Source organism: Nestor notabilis, unplaced genomic scaffold, assembly GCF_000696875.1.
Source record: "Nestor notabilis isolate BGI_N333 unplaced genomic scaffold, ASM69687v1 scaffold9709, whole genome shotgun sequence".
Classification (NCBI taxonomy): Eukaryota; Metazoa; Chordata; class Aves; order Psittaciformes; family Psittacidae; genus Nestor; species Nestor notabilis.
Genome location: NW_009945020.1, coordinates 36,191 through 53,729, shown reverse-complemented (window position 1 = coordinate 53,729; position 17,539 = coordinate 36,191). Strand labels below are relative to the sequence as shown.

The following is a 17,539-nucleotide window of genomic DNA, read 5'->3' as shown; positions in this document are numbered from 1 at the left end:
TTAAATAATGGAAAACTCTGTTGCTCTAAAGTTTCATGTAAATCAGCTTGCTGCTTACCAGCACTGTTGTGCATGCAATAGTAATGAAACCCTAAGCGAGGAAGGAAATAAAAATCAAAATACAGTCGCTTAATAGGGGAGACAACTTTCCAATTATTTCATAATTGTGCAAATGAAGATGAAGACAAAGTTGGTTTTCAGTTTTGCTGCATTTCTTGCTACTCCAGGAGTTTTTAAATCAAGAAAATACTGGCAAGTTTAACAGATCTGATTTTTCAAGAGAATAATTGATTGCAGAGTTAAATATATTTCAACATTAACATGTTCATTCCATCCCTGTTCTTACGGAACTTCTAGTACTTATCTGGCTAAAGATATCATTTCATATTTTAAAACTAACTACAGCTGCTTCTAGTTAAAAGTTACTAAACATAAACCAACCACAGCATCTAGTTATGAAGAGTAACTAATTGACCAAGTCAGAGTAAGGAATATCCACCTAAAGACTTTCTGGCTATTGAACTAGTCAATTTTAATCAGTATTTACTGTTCATCTCCATACATTCATATAGTCCACTTGAAAGATCTGAATACTGAAGACTGTATTTTTCATCTTCTGTGTAAACTATTGTAATGCAGTAGGTATTCTGCATTTTGAGAAAGTTTACCTGGCCCCAAAGTAGTGTTCCCATGCCCAGGAAAATGGACCACAGCCACTGTTCAATCGAGAGTTCTGAGCAACTGAAAGGCTTCCCACCAAACTGCACGATAATTATCTGTGAAAAGCAACATCATTGAACAACATGTATCAGTGACCTGTTACCTGAAAATTCCCTAATGCTTCAAGATCAGTAGAGACAACTCTGCATTAGAGTATAGGATTTCCTGTTTTATTAAGCCTATGCATCCACTGTCTCAGCAGTGTGAGCAATTTTCCAAACCAAAGCCATCTTCTGAAGCTTTTCAGTATTTCAACAACTACCTATTTATTCTTCAAGTGTCACACTCACAAAAACCTATCAACTACTTCATGTTGTTTGCAGTCCTTTCTCTCTGTTTCAATTACAGCATGTATTCGATGCTACAAATTTACAGTGGTTATTTATCATATGAACACTCATTTATAAGAACCAAGCTTATTAATCAGTTTCTATTAATATGAGTCGTAGATCCACAAGACATAAAACACCTCAGAAAAAATTCAAGATAGTATTACTATGTATTCCATCAGTGGTAAATGTCAGACTTTAAATAATCACAGTGTGACATCTATGTAGTAAATCGTAGGAGAAGGGGCAGAGATCTCAGAAGTTAAACTAAATGAGCTCCTACTAACTTACCTATTACAAAAAGCTGTATGGGCCCTAATGAGCAAAGTAACCCTCTGCATAGGAATTGTATGCGTGAAAGTCTGCCCTGAAGAATCAACAATTCAAGTAGCAGGACAGGCATGAGAAGGAGGCAGTAAGTAAGTACTTAAGACCATTAAGTAGGACAACCTGACAGCTGAAAAGCCCAAGAGTATCTTCTTTTTATTAACACAGAATAAACACTGACACAACAACTCAGGAGTTACTTATTTGGGAAGACACTCCGCCCACCAAGTTTATAAAGGGAACAGAGTTGCAGTCAGGAGTAATTTCTACATATTTAGGTTTGTTGCCCAACAACAGTCACTCTGCTGTGTTGCAGAGCACAACCCTGAAAATAAGAGTGGCTTCTGAAGAAGCGTCATCTTAAAAAAGCCTAAACATGGGAGAATAAGTGCACTAACTGTGAAACAGAGGTGCATACACTTTTATTGCTTAAACTGCTATGAATTTGGTCAACTTCATGGAATCCCAAGTCTAAGGAAAAGCTTAAGGGCATAGTTTATATCTTAAGTCTGAAATAACTTAGGTCAAAAAGAAAAAAAAAATTAGTACACTGATTTGTTGGTTATTTCTTCTGATAAATTAAAAGTTAAGGCCGTTTAGAACGTGAAACTATTACTTACCAACTATTTCCCTTAGATTAAATTTTGGTATTTCTCAACACCAGTGTGTTAACCCAATCAATTTAATTTCATTTGTTATATGAATGAGTTAACTAAGTAGCTTTCACAATCTGCCTAGATGCACCAACAGAAGGTCCCTAGACATCAGCGGTTTTCACCTAAACCAGCAGCATCTATATAAATAACTGTAAAATATATCCTAATACAAATAACTGATTTCTCCATCAGAAAGATAAAAGCTGATACTTAAGATTTTAAAGCTTATTCACCCCCTGATCTTATTAAAAAGATACGAGAAGTTTTAACTTTTCTGTAATTGTTTAAAGAGACTCTCGTATTCAGATGCATGGGCAGATACTTATGAGGAACAGTTCTGACTTTGGGGAGGGGTGTGTGTGCGAACATTACAACTGCCCATTTTGTCAAGAGGCTAGAACACTAAGATCAAACGGAGGGACTAAAAAATTCAAAGGGTAAATCCAAGTACTTCTACATTCCAATTTTACCAACTTCAAACAGGTCCTACCTGACAACCTTGTCAAGCAGAACTTCGAAGTGATTTATGGCGTTTGACACTGAACGCTTTTCACATTGCAGTAAATGCCTGGCACTAGTTGATTAGCATTCCCAAGGTAAGCAAGCATGTCATTGTACTAAGTACATTCCCCCCCTACCTGCAAGAATTTACTTACCTGCACAACAAATGTCCCCAGAACAATAGAACAGAAGATAGCATTGTTGAAGATTCCTTCAAAAACATTTCTTTCACCATGAATTTTCCGGGCATTAATTTCATTAAAAAGCTGCATCATCACAAATGTGTTAAATACAATAGTATAATGCTCTGAAGGAGGAGCGTGCAGAGGTGCATTTCTTCCACTATCGATATCAAAAATTCTCTCACCTGTGTTTAAAAAGCATTTATCAGCAGCTTAATTGATGTCTTTACACATACACACTACGACAAAAAATAGTTTTAAGATCACATCTCTGTATAACTTTCAGGATAACTTTGTGAAGCCTCAGTATTCTTACCAGCAAAGAGGAGTGTGAAGACCACTACAAGTTGGTAGAATGCATGACCCAAAATGTTCTTCATCATTGTACGAGAAATCAAAGGTTTGTTTCTACCATAAGGCTTTCGCAACAGAAGAGCTTCAGTAGGTGGTTCTGTTGCCAGGGCAAGAGAAGCTAATGTGTCCATTATGAGATTTACCCACAGCATCTGTACAGCTTTAAGCGGAGAATCCTATAAAGATAGATACATAAACCCTCCAATAAAAGTGAACAAATTGCAGCTATTAAAGGCATTTATTATACAACATGGGCATAACGTTCTGAGGAACATTATGATCTTTGGACTAATGTTTAACTGAAAGTTTGAATTCAAGAATTAATTAGTCATGACATTTTCAACCATTATTAGCTGAAACAATCCACCACCAGTACGTACTTGTGTTATGCATGCTCCTGTAAAAGCAACAATTACTGCTACTACATTGACAGTAAGCTGGAACTGAAGAAACTTGGAGATGCTGTCATACACATTTCGTCCCCACATAACTGCTTTAACAATACTTGTGAAGTTGTCATCTGTAAGGATAATATCAGAAGCTTCTTTAGCTACGTCTGTTCCAGCAATACCCTGGTAGAAAAAGAAAAACATGATGAAATATAACAGGATGCACAACTTATGTAATAGAAGCTATTATTACATCCTTGGTCAGAATTCACTTTGAATGCATCATGTCTGAAGGACTATTTTAATGTAAGCACTTAACATTCTACTGAATCAAGTTCTGCTTGCAAGTTCCACTCAAGCATGGGGAAACGTAAACAAAAAAGAAACCTTAACATTGTCTTTAAAGATCTTAATATAAAATCCTTATGTTGATGATAAAGACACTGTGTTCAATTGTCCCAAAGAAGTGTTACTGAACCCTGTGCAAGTTAAAGGCCACCAGATGGTGCAGTATGTCCTAACTACTTTGCTATACAGATTTCAGCAGTATGGCAGTGCATGTTAGTAACACAGCAGAATGATATACATTACCAAAAACCTGTTGCAGAAGAGAACTAGCATTAAACAACGGCATATGCAATGTCATTCCATACGACATTCTTCAGTTTTAAGCACCCATACTCTCCTACAGTGTCTGAACAGTTAAGCTAAGTTCTGTGTAATACCTACCTGAAGGATATTTATTTTTCTTTTGCTATTTCAAAACCACTAACTCAACTGCAAATTTAATGATACTTATTCTGGATATACTGTTTTGCCAAGGAAATTAATCACCTGCACAGCTATACGCACACTTTAAGAAGTATCTTAAAATATACCGTCCTTTATATGATATTTAAAGTGCTGTTTAGATAAGCAGTTAGAGGAATTAGTTTCTTACATCGATGAACACAGACAGCAGCTGCAGGAAACATTTAAGTTCTGAAATATTAAAATATATCTGCCCTTGAAAGCTCCAATTACAGCAGCTATACAATAGCAGAAAACATACTCTTGTTTTTAAAAAACAACAAGCCTGTTACAGTCTAGGACATTTCATATGTAGCTGTCAAATTTGTAACTCATGTTTTTGAAAAATACTACTTGAGAATGACACAAAAGCTCTTCCTCTTCCCATTTTTTCCTTCAAGATTAGCATCTGAATCAGTGCAACCGCATGTGGTGTGGAAGTGTCACACGTGGTGTGGAAGTGTCATTGTCTGCCTCCTGCCTTCAAATGCTTCATAATGAGGTTTAAAAGACTTAAGTGACCTACTAGCACCAAACTATCTTTCTAGATTAAGACTGAGGAGAAATCTTGAGGCAAGAGGAAGCTTTAGGAACCTATCTTACAGTGTTTTGAAAAGTAGAAGAAAGCTGAAGCCTACATACTTAACACATGAGTCTACCCAGTATTAGCACTTAAAGCCAAGACTTGGTTTAGCTACCATATGAAAGGGTAGTTGAGAATTTAGATTGAGAAAGCCAAGTAATCAAAGGAACCATCCAGACAAATACAAGTCCTAGGTCGTCATAAAACCTTCAGTTGTATCAGAGATGTCTCTCAGTATAGCCTCCAAAACCATTTTAAACATCAACTGGCAGTCTCTCACATTATAGTCTCCCTGTTCCTATGCACTGTTCCATGGAAAACAGATGAATAAGCTCATTCCTTACTGCATATAAGCTTCACTCAAAGTCAACACAGTACTATTTACTACCTAAAGTAATTTTGCCTTATGTTGAACAGATCTCATTTTAGAATTCTTCAGTATCATTAATTCTGTTCCTACCTGGAACACAGTTAAGTCAGAAGACTGAAGAAGGAAGAAGAAGTATTTAGTATTAAGTGTGAGAGATGTTGTCTCAATTAACTTAGCTGCATAATAGGCTAATGGAACAAGCGAGGTTGTTTAATCTTCTTCTAAGTGATTTGATAAGTTACTGTATCAAAATAGGTCTCCAAAATACTGAGGGATAAAAATAAAATATCATACCATAGCAAATCCAACATCTGCCTTCTTCAGAGCTGGACCATCATTGGTACCATCACCAGTTACTGCTACAACTTGCCTCTGTTCAAAGACAGTGCTATCGATTATACCTAAAATAAAATGACATCTCAGGGTTAAGATTTCGGAATTGACAACACAGCACAGATTAAACCTGAAAGAGAAACCCAGTTTTGTCTTCCTCAGTCATAATTTAAAAAAAGAAAAAAACCAGAACAAGAACAGATAAACCTAATTGGCTCAATTTCTCAAAGAGGAAAAAGAAAAATACATCCGTCAGCAAATGAAGACACCCTCATAGGCATTTCCCAGTGCTCAGTCCTAGATGTTTTTCTAGGAGCTTTACTTGGAAGCACAGAATTTTAACTTACCTTTTACGAGAGTGTGTTTGTCAGTGGGAGAAGATCTTGCAAGAACACGAAGCTTTGGCCAAATTTTATCTATTCGCTCTTGCTCTATCTGCAAAAAGAGCATTGGTTGTATTTTACAGTTAGGAGATTTAGAATATCTGCTGATCTACTTCACAGAGTCAGGATACTTACCTCTCCTTTTTCATTGCGTATTCTCCTGTTAAAGTCTTTGCCCTCTAAACACAGGAAATCTTCACCAGGATTCAGAATACCACATTTTAATGCAATAGCACGAGCGGTGTTAATGTTATCGCCAGTGACCATACGTACAGTTATGCCTGCACGTTGACACTTCTTTATTGCATCAGGTACCTGTAAGAAAACACACAGGCTCAGAGACTGTACATTATCTGAATAAATCTAGACATGTGAGTGAAAGGAATGTTTTTGGCTCACTCCAGGAAAACACTTATTTTAAAATCAAGACTCTTGTTATGGAACATTTAAAAAATTAAGTACCTTACCACAACTCTTTTCCTGAAAAACACAGAAATGGCAATTCCAGCAAAGAGGCTTTTTTGTTCTCATGTCATTTCCCCTCCCCCTCCTTAGTTTTCAAATACTGCAGTACTCAAAAATACCATAGAAATCCTCATTAGGCTGTAGGTACCGAGGTACTAGCTTTTCATTTATGATTGTGTGAAATAAATTACATCTCAACACTCCAGTATTTCACTCATGACTTTTCATGTAAAGCAATGATTGTACAGATCAGACCGGAGTTCCACTTACATGTGTCATAAAAGCTTTCACTATTTAAAAACACTGCCCTCCTTAGATGTCAACGACTAGCCAGACTCCTTACCTCAGCTCTCAGGTGACAAACTCTCCTCTCTATTCCCCATGAGAAGCTGGCAACAAATACAATGGCTAATATCCTAAACAATGCCCTTAATATTCCAAGTGGTAAAAAAAGTGACAAGCTGTTCCATCTACTGAGACCCTGCACAGTAAGCACCTTAGTTTGTACAGAGCTTCAGTAACACAGCATAAGTGCCATTAAGAAGTTTTAATCGGCTTTTATAGCTCCATTAACTTTCCCCCCAAGAAATTATATTTTCATTTATTAACCATGCTTAAGGCATGCAATAGCAATTCAGTTTCTTGTACTCTCTGCATGACGAACAACATGAATCAAGATCTGTAATACAATCACTGCAGTTTAGTCAATGACCCTACCTCAGGTCTCACAGGATCTTCAATCCCGACAACAGCAATGCATGTCAGGCCAGTAACAATATCATTTTCATTGTCCCATTCTGGCTCAGGTTCCCCTGCTGGGAAGTCTCTGAATGCCAAGCAGATGGTTCTGAGCCCTTCAGAAGCCATTGGCTCAATTACAGTTTTCACAATATCATCGCGGTCCCTAGGTCTAAATACCTTTGGTTCTCCATTAGCACTCAGTATTTTGAAGCACCTGAAAAGGAACATTTGAAAAGTTAGCACATTTTAACCAGAAGTTCAGCCCATTCAATTGCTTATTAGTCAACTCAGTAAGTTTCCACAAGCTTTGTTTTCACTAGACTTGAACACATACAAAAATGCCAGTAGCAGCATCTCTGAAATAATCTTCTCCATATGTGCTTAATCTCATTCCAACTGCAAAACATCCCAGCTGTAGGAAGTTAACTGAGCCAGTCATCCTAGGATGAAAATAACGCTCAACAAATTTAGGACACAAACTTTAGTTGCCTCCCAGAAGTATCCATTTCTCCATTGTCTGTAAACAGACTAGTGTCTGCGCTGGTTAAGTCAATCCAGTTTCAAGTTCAACAAAATAATCCCACCTTATTAACAGTTATACAAGTCTCAGAAGTGCAGTATGCTTCCAGAACACACATGTGGTGCTTAAACAGCTGTAAGCACTAAACTTACAGCACTAAAAGCAAGCTCTGGTACTGATATCCTTGAGTAGTAAGGTTTGCCCCCCCCATCTAAGCGCAGAGAATTCAGAGAGCATCTGGCATAGAGTTCTTAATGTGAAATATTAAATTAAAAGCAAATACTTAAATCTGATTTAAATGTTTATATAAGAGATTACATTCAACACTATGTACTCTAGCATTTCAACACATGCTTTTAGTTATGTTTCTTTAGTTTCTTCATGCCAAAGATACCACTGATGCTTTCACAGACAGCTTATATATACACACTTCACTAATATGACTGTAACACTACCAAGTATTTTGAACAATAAATTTAGTCTTGTTCATGTGCATCCTTAGCCAAGTTTTGCCAGAAAGCAATGCCATAAGCATGTTTTACAAATTAGTGCTAATGTGGCACTGAAAAAAAATTAAGAATTTGTGACTTTTTTTTTAAATACCAAGTTCAGATCTGGCATATCACTTGAGAGGACTACTGTTATGTTTAAGTGTTTAGTCGAAGGGATTAGGGAATTCCCAGGTGCAAAACATATGAAAGAGTTTCCACCTTGGCCAGGAAATGGAAATGAAGCAGTCCTTTAAAGCTTCATAGTATTCATCGTAACCAAAATCAGGAAATTCAGATAAGACTTCAAATTTCAGTTATCTGTTCAAATGTCAGCAATCAACTAAGGATATCTTGTGTTACCTGCAATCACAGAGCTTATGATAAATGCAAAGCATTCCAAGATTACTAAACGGAAGCCAATAAACTCTATGTAAAGATTACATGAAATTCACTTCAAATATTTGACTTGAGCATAAAGAAAAAAAATAATGGAGCTGCTCTGCCTGCTGCATTATTACTACATTTGTTAGTGACTCATTTGCATCTTATAAATATTCATGTTTAAGTTTTCAGGGCTTAAGAATAGTCATACATGTTATAATAAAGAATAAACAGTACAATTGAGAAACCAGGTTACAAACTCTGAGATTAATTTCTGGCACGGCATAGGTGGTGGGTAAAGAAAGTTTGGCTTATGCTGCTAAGACTTTTCCCAGTCAGTACATCCTCTGAAATAGCTGTGGAGTTACAACTATTTCAACAGTACCAAGGTTTTCTTGTTCTTTGCCAAATGCCCTTATTATTTATTTTGTTATCTCAGTTACGAAGTCAAGTGGACCATGGGCTGAATGAGTTCCAGCAACTTCTAGATTTCAACTGCTCAGTAACATAGTAAGGTACAAAATACTTCTGAAGACAGAAATAATGCAAATATAGGCATACTTAGTTATTCACTGATGAGACTTGCCTTGAAACCTCACTATGAAAAAAATTACTTCTAAATTCTGTATCAAAAGGAACAAGAGTCATTTAAAGATTGACAGCACTAAGTTGAGAAGGAAGATTTTGTGTTTTTCCTTTAGTGAATTAGTACTTTCCTAGATAATTATTTAGGGGTCTAGTAGCAAGCAAAAAAGTAAACTGGACTGGTACTATGTAAGTGCTACTTGGACTAGAAATAACCTGATGTTAGAACCAAATTCAGACTGGCTACCACTGCTGTTCCTAGTGAACGTGATGCATAAATGCTTGACTTCCAATCTCATCTAGTTAGGACTTAACACAGCTTTCTTTGCACCTAAATGTTTGTCCCAGTGGTGACTAATCTCTCTGTAATAGTCTTAGCTCATACTAATAAATCCTCTATACATGGGCAGATGGATAAAGCAGCAATTTGCTTTGTCACATTAAAAAATTTCAAGTTTTTCCACTGGCCAAGTTAAACCACCTTTTAAAATTATCAACATGGACATCAACCTGCACAGTCTTTTAAAGTTAAAAGCAACCACTTTTCAAAGGCACAAGTGCTTCTTGGAATCTAGGCACAGCAGCTGCTGGGAGGAGTGAGCTTTTGACCAACCACACCTAAAACTTACATAGTTTACCTACAGAACTGATCAGTTCATAGATGCTTTCCTCTAACAGCTCACAAATTAATCACAAACAGCTCATTTTGGGGGGAACAGGGCTGGGATGTGAGAATTAAAGTAACTTAAATCCTAATTGCCCATCTTGCTGTACAAAGTCAAGCAATTGAAGGAGACAAGTTGGGAAGCTGGGTGCAGTCAGAAAGGTATAGGACTGCTGCACTTGTTTGTGAGTAGGGCAACAGAAGCATTTGACAGGCTATGGCACAGTGTTGTGCCAAATGAAGACTTCAGTGTCTTCACTTATCAGAACATTTAGCCAAATTTAAGTGCTGAATTACAATAGTTGTTCTTACTTTTTAAGAACTATCTCAGAGGCACCTTTACTGAATATCCGGAAACTGCCATCAGAGTTTTTTAACACAGTACTCATAGACTTTCTAACAGAGTTGAAGGTGTACACTTTGTACAAATCCTCTTCTGGTATCTCATTTCTTACATCCTGATAATCACGCTTTAAATCCAAGAGCAATCCCAGCAAGGCACATTCAGTTTTATTTCCAACATGACGTGGTAGGCCACCTTCTTTTTCAGGAGGCTGCAAGAACAACAAGAACCTTCACTGATTAGGAGGTTAACTTATGAACCACTGAAGTACAGCATTTAGAAAACAAGGAAGCCAAGGCCAAGCTTAGCTCTGGATGTGGAAGTTCACTTTCACAGTGCTTACTCTATAAATTCATGAGTCATGCGTCAAAGTCATACTGCTGGCTTTTACAGGTAACTTCTGTACCTGCTTAGGATCTTTCAGTCCCTTTCTTAAGACTCAGAAAACTTCTTAAGTTTGTATCAAATTGCAACATGACATTTCTAAAAGGTATTTTCCATTAAAATTGATCTATCCGATCAATTGAGTGTAGTCAACAAACAATTACTTTGCATTTTCAAAGTACAGATAAGTTTACTTAAATTAGCGTTATTTCTGCTAAATTAAAAGTATCCTTTCCTGTAATAACTCTTCCTCAATGACTTAAGACTACAGTCACCTCACCTGTTAGCCTTCCACTGAAAAACTTAAGTCTTTAAGCTTCTTCAGTCTCACTACAAGTTCCGTTTTCCAAGCTATGGCCTACTTAACTGGAAAGTTCAGAAACAAGTTTCCAACCCTTTATTGCCAGAACAAGTTTCTTATCTCAGCAGCGTGAAATATGCATGTAGTAGTGCTGTAAGCAAAGCACAAAAATTTCTCTCAAGGTATTTCTGAACCTATATAGCTGCGACATTGCAGTGTAGTTTGTAGCAAGAACCTGCAGAAGCACTTACTCAGCCTGACATGCCTCAAGCAGCTAGAGCTGAACTGTATTAATCGTAAGCAAGTGATCCATTTTCATTGTTCAGAGCTGCAACATCTTAGATTTGGCTGTACTGAATACTCGCACTTACAGAATGTTCACTTTAATGTGCAGTTTAAGATGTCCAGTTCTAAGCTTGCCAGTAAAAGAGACATGGACATCCAGAAGCAAGTCCACAGAGATGATAAAAGGACTGGAGCACCCGACATGTGAGGAGTGGCTGAGAGCTGGGACTGTTCAGCCTAGAGAAGGCTCTGGGGGACAAACTTATCAGTACGTATTAAATGCCTGAATGGGGCAGGCAGGTGGAGCAATGGTAATGACTGCCAAAGACAGGCTTCTTAGTGGTGCCCAGAGAGAAGACAACGGGCAGTAGTTGCAAAGTGAAACTCTTGAAATTCCATTTGAACATAAGGAAACATCTTTTCACTCTAAGGGTGGTCAAATACTTGATCAGGTTGCCCAGAGATTTGAGAGTCTCTGTCCTTTGGGAATCTGGAAACCTGACTGGACACAGCCCTAAGCAACGTGCTCTGACTGACCCTGCTTTGAGCAGGGGGGTTGGACCAGAGGATCTCAAGAGGTCCCTTTTAGCCCTCCATGATTCTGTGAAACAGACTAACTATGACTGCCTTGGATGTAATTTGATTAAAATTGTAGTAGTTAACGGACCTGGTCAGTTTACATGCAGCTACTTTTTTTCTTTTTTCTTTCTATTTCTATATAAAAGAAAATCTTTATAAAATTAAGACTGTGGAACTCCTCACATGCTATAAATCATTAGTAGTACTACAGTCTTTTTTCAGAGGAATCGGTGCTGGCAATCTTGACATGCCACCTTAAGTACTGTTAATGAGGAAACTTTTGCAGAAGTCCATATTGGCTAAAAAGTAGCTTTTGGACTGGGGTTTTACTGCTGTTCCAATATGAAGCGTTCAGAGTGTAGACTTCTACTAAAACCTGAAGTACTAATTTATTTTTTAAAGCTAATTACTAGTTATTTTTACTGCCTAAAAGAATACAAGTTATGCAATACGTTGGAATAACTACAGCAAGGAAGCTCTGTTTGTAGTTGTAGAAAATGATGCACATAAGTTCTAACTAGTCTATTATTTAAGATGTGTAATGGTCCATTATTCTTTTCATTCCAAAATATTTTGGAAGTCTCGAACAAGGTATGAGCAAAAATGCTACAATTCTAAAGCCTACAAACTCACACAACAGTACTTGGAATAAAAATCCATCAAAATCCTCATCTGCACTTGCATTTTCCCATTCCATTCTAGCTGATGTTTTGCTGCTCTTACATGCTTACTTTAGAGTATCACTCAAACCCAACCAAGATGTTCTTCAAGTAAGTTAACAGCCCCACTTATAAAAACAAATTTAGACACAACTGTGAACTAGGAGTTGTCTTCCTGATATTGTATCTTTGAATTACCAGTTCTAACTGAAACAAGCTATTTTTGCAGTTTACACTCAAATGAATGGTTGAGCAATCTATAGCAGGTATAAAGTACCCGATGCTGCATTTTGTCACACACACTTTTAACTGCCTACCATGTGACCACCAGACAATTGGCAAATTTCAAGGAAGTTTATTTACATGGATTAGAATTAAATCCACTTACCAGTATTTTGGAAGTATAAGCACAATTAACAGAAATTCCTGTCACAAGGTAAGCCATGGTTTTCTCTGGAATAGCTTCTGGTTCTGGAATTTTCTTATAATGTTTTTCATTGATGTAGGCTTGGACCACTGTCATTCTGTTCATGGTCAATGTTCCTGTTTTATCTGAGCAAATAGCTGTTGCATTGCCCATTGTTTCACACGCATCCAGATGTCTCACCAAGTTATTATCTTTCATCATTTTCTAAGGAAATAAAAGCAGTCAACAGCTATCACCATCACTCTGCATTTCAGATATTCTCATTTAGGGTGTCCAGTCTTACACAGCAGCTTCAGAAGACACTGAGCCTTTAAGTCATCTAGCATCTTACAGAGGAAGAATTTGTAGCTGCCACATTCAGTAAGGATTCCTTTAAGTCTATTATGTCACAGTAAACTTCATTTTGAACAAGGTTCATAAATAGTCTTAATCCCCTGGACCTGCATGTCTCACTGACTACTGATACTATTCAGACGGTGTTATGAGCAAATAACTTACGATGACATTTTGATGTTAGTTATAAACAGAGGAGAGGTACAGACTGAGCTTTACCAGAAACAACATTAAATAAAGAAAAAAATAAGATCTTTCTGCTTACAAGAAAGATCAAGTAAGCTGTGCCACAGACTTATCTGAACATCAGATAATACATATTTCAAAAGAGCTAAAGTCAGACTTGAAATCAAATACAAATTGGAAGCCTAATGTTTCAGCTAAGATAGTGAGGACTATACAAGTTTCATAGGCAAAAGATCTCTTTAAATTCTTTACTTAACAGGTTTTGGATAGTATTTTAACTTTGAAGAGGCAGTATTTAAATGATAAAATACTAAGGCCACTACTAGTTAATGTTGTAAGTTAAGTTTTAGAACACAAGCTAAACAGCCATGTCTTTACAATTAGATTTTCAGATTAAAAACTGGTCCCAGCATGCAGAGGCAATAAGAAAATTAAGAGAACAAAGAGCATGAATTAAAAAATATGCTGCACAATAAGTAGAAAGCTGTGTATTCTACAATATTCTATCCTCAAGGAGAATTGATCTGGAAACTTTTATAGCAGTTGCTTAACACATCAGTTAGGTAGAAGTTCAGCTTTACAAACAAGTTTATTACTTACAAACTCTTGCATGTTATTTATAAGCAAATACTACAATGTTTTGTGTTAAACCCATTCATCTTTAGTTGGTGACAACAGCCTGTCACTGCTCACTATTCATGTTAGTGTGTATTCAGGTATTAAGAAAAATACTCATGCAGTTCAGGAAAACACAAAAAGCTTCTCCCCAGTGTGTTAGGTACATGATGCAGCACATCTCAACTGAGCTTTACAGCTGATGAATACACCCACCTACCCTTAAAATCTGTTCCACATCTATCCACTTACCTTAACAGAGTAAGCCAGAGATATAGTGACTGCAAGTGGAAGACCTTCTGGTACAGCCACCACCAAGACTGTAACTCCAATAATGAAGAACTTCACAAAATACTGAATATAAATTGGTGTACATTCAGCAAGCCAAGGTCTCTTCTGAACCCAGAAGGTATCAATTATAAAATATAACACAAGGATAATGACTGTAATTGCAGACATCAACAAACCTTGTTAAAAAGAGAATAAAAAGTTATCAGAAAATATCTCAAGTATCTGGCAATACAGACTGTAGATAAGTCACGCGCAAATACTTCTGCCTTTATATGAGCTAAATAATAAGTAGTTTATGTAATTTTTGAACAGGCAAGTCAGGAAACATTGACGTAATTCTCAAAGGTGTTCCAACTTCCAACGCAAGTACTTCCTCATGCATTTCATCTGGAAACTTCCAATATTTTTTTTTCCCCTATCCATTTAATTGAAAAGTGAAAGATCTAATTATGATCAGGACAGACCAATACGTAATGTCAATTGACTAAGCAGAACAGGAACTGAAATAATTCAGCAGGCCTTCAACGACTGTACTGCTGACTTACTCAGTAGAGAAAGCTGCTGTCAGTCTGTACCCTGCTTCTGCTGAAGTTGGGATTAAATATGGCAGCCAAGCACAGTTTTCAATGAACTGGGAATAACTGGGAAGCTAAAAGCTTAATTGCTTTGTATTCACACTCTAACTGTCTTTAGACATATATGCTGAAGTCAGCCCCTTTTGAGCTGTGAGCTGGTCTACAAGACTTCTGGAAGTTCCTAACCTAAAACTTCCAACAATTCTACATGGGCAAAAATAAACCCTGACATATTTTAATTAAACCTCTATGTACTAGATAACATAGCCTAAAATTTACACTGAACTTCATTGTTGTTTTTTTCAGTCTATGTTCACAAAGCAACTGTTTACCAACACAGCTGACTGAAGAGTAACAGAAGCTAAAGGATACGAGAAGGTCCAAAAGTGTTACATTCTGTAAGGCATATGTTAAGTGGAAATACCTAAGCCTCTGGAAGTACCAGAGATAACCTGGTTGACCCTACCACGTTTTCCAGACTTTGATCAATTTGTAGTTCTCCAGGTACATCAAGAAACACCTTATCTAAAAACAATCTTCTGTAACAGTTGTCTGAGGTTATGAAGTTGGAATTTTCTCTTCCAGAAGCTGGCAGTCTACAGCCTGAATCTACTTAAATCAAGGAAAACTAAAAGCCATCCACATGACAATCTGACAAGCCATCAGCACACTCAATGGCATACTTGCATGTATTGGAATTTTGCACTTGAATAATCAAACAAGTCATAGCTAACTACTTAAGTTATCCCCTCACAAACCACACACATTCCAATTTTACTCAAACACGTGACATCCACATAAGGAGCTTAATCACACATCATACCTGCTTTGCCAATCTGAACTGCAAGCTTTGTAAGTTTGCCTTGAAGAACTGACTTCTCTTTCTTTGGCAAATTTGCTCTCTTCTTGTCTTTCTCGTCTCCATCCCCACCATCCTCACTCTTCAGTGGCTGCATTTCCATGGCTGCACCATCCTGAGCTTTAGCTAGAAGATAAGATCAAATAAAGTTTATCCACTGGGAAGCCCCCAAAATCAGTGATACTTACAAAGCTTACCAACACCAGTACTGTGTAGTACCTTGTATCCAGAGACGCCATACTACACATGAACGTTTTAACAAGTATTATTGGTTGTAGGTGCACACGTGCTGGCAGCAGAGGAGCTGCGGCCCATGGATAAGACCATGCTGAGGAAGGCTGTCCCCCTGCAGCCCACCAACTACCACAGTGGAGCAGATCTCCACCTGCAGCCCATGGAGGACCCCATGCTGGAGCAGAGGTATGTGCCCTGAAAGAAGCTGCAGCCTGTGAAAGGCCTGTGATGGAGCAGGCTCCTGGCAGGAGCTATGGCCCGTGGGAGACCCACACTGGAGAAGTTCCAATAGGATACAGTCCTTCATGAGGGACCCTGTGATCAAGCAGGGGAAGAGTGTGAGGATGAAGGAACAGAGACAAGTATTACGAACTGACCAAAAAACCCTGTTCCCCATCCCCCTGCACTCCTCACAGAGAGTTGGGAGTGAAGTTGAGCCTGAAAGGAAGCAGAGGCCAAGAGGGGCAGTTGTTTTAGATGTTTTTGTTTCTCATCATCCTATTCTATTTTTAATTGGCAGTAAATTAATCTCCCCCAGTCTGTTTTGCCTGTGAAGATAATTAGTAAGTATCTCCCTGTCCTCATCTCAACCCACAGGATTTTCATCCTATTTTCTGCCTTGTCCTGCTGAGGTAGGGGGGAGTGAGAGAGCAGCTAGGTGGGTATCTGGTAGCCAGCCAAGGTTAACTTACCTCAACAAGATAGCTTGAAAATCAATGACAAAGTTTACTTTTGTAGTAGCTAGCTATGATGAGACTACCAATTTCATTTAAGCATTTGTTTTGGGCAGATTCACTTGTGCCATCTTTAGCATAAGCACTCTGGATTTAAGTATTCATTTGCACGTATTCATTATTACATACACTCTCAGAAAACAGAGACTTGCAAGAAAAGGATCAGAGAACCTGCATTTACCTTTGTTACGGTTTTCAACAGCTCCATCTTGCTTTTTACCTGTTGGAGAAGGGAACAAGTTGTGTTTTAAATCGGCTGTGCAAGAGTTCATTTCAGTATTTATATATAATGCATACATTACCATATGCTAAAACAAGCAGTTACGTGAGACAGAGGGATCACATAACTGAAGCTTTAAAAGCAGAAGTCAACTCACAGAAACAGCTCACATCAGGTTCTTTTGACTTATCCCATAAAAGACTGCTGCAGTTTTATACCACCATAATTAAGCTTGCACAAATTACAGGAACAGGTATTTATTACTTGTGAGGAAAGCTTTTAAAAGGCTTGCCTAAGCATTTTTTCTAGGGAGAAAAAAAAATGGTGACACTAAGGTGATTCTGGTGGCCATGGTCTTGCTCTCTGTTCTTCCAACATTTGGCAACTTCATCTGACTACTACTGTAAACAAACTGTAGAATCTCACTTCCGGAATCAGTGCTTTTGTTCAACACTGCAGAAGCTACTGTAGTATAAAATATTTTAAATCCACACCAAAGCTGAATGGAGGTACAGCACTGGATTACTGGATCTATGCTAACCCTATTTACGCAAGCATGAACGTCATCTGTAGGCAACGTACCAATGTTACAACACTAAGAGAACAGATCGTATTCATAGTAAAATATCCCTCCTACCTCTGTTCAGACACGGAGTTCAAAAGATCAGAAAGAAGGACAGTGAAATAACAGAAGAAAATAATGGATGAAACATAAAAAGTAACTAGAAGACTGACACATTGTGTAGCTTAT

General features: G+C 37.6%; 1 protein-coding gene across 1 annotated transcript in view; it reads right to left on the bottom strand.

Moving 5' to 3' along the window:
• Nucleotides 1-547: 547 nt before the first annotated feature.
• Nucleotides 548-17,539, bottom strand: part of LOC104412090 (plasma membrane calcium-transporting ATPase 1) — a gene marked incomplete at its 3' end in the record, with an annotated part of 26,234 nt that continues 9,242 nt past the window's right edge. Inside the window, exons 6-18 of the mRNA XM_010022693.1 lie at nucleotides 16,750-16,788; nucleotides 15,565-15,726; nucleotides 14,128-14,342; nucleotides 12,703-12,945; nucleotides 10,076-10,317; nucleotides 7,099-7,336; nucleotides 6,052-6,231; nucleotides 5,881-5,968; nucleotides 5,495-5,601; nucleotides 3,450-3,641; nucleotides 3,032-3,245; nucleotides 2,689-2,900; nucleotides 548-776 (exon numbers count right to left, since the gene is read on the bottom strand). Of these exons, the coding sequence (XP_010020995.1) occupies nucleotides 548-776; nucleotides 2,689-2,900; nucleotides 3,032-3,245; nucleotides 3,450-3,641; nucleotides 5,495-5,601; nucleotides 5,881-5,968; nucleotides 6,052-6,231; nucleotides 7,099-7,336; nucleotides 10,076-10,317; nucleotides 12,703-12,945; nucleotides 14,128-14,342; nucleotides 15,565-15,726; nucleotides 16,750-16,788 (2,361 nt within the window). The remainder of the gene's footprint in view (nucleotides 777-2,688; nucleotides 2,901-3,031; nucleotides 3,246-3,449; nucleotides 3,642-5,494; nucleotides 5,602-5,880; nucleotides 5,969-6,051; nucleotides 6,232-7,098; nucleotides 7,337-10,075; nucleotides 10,318-12,702; nucleotides 12,946-14,127; nucleotides 14,343-15,564; nucleotides 15,727-16,749; nucleotides 16,789-17,539) is intronic.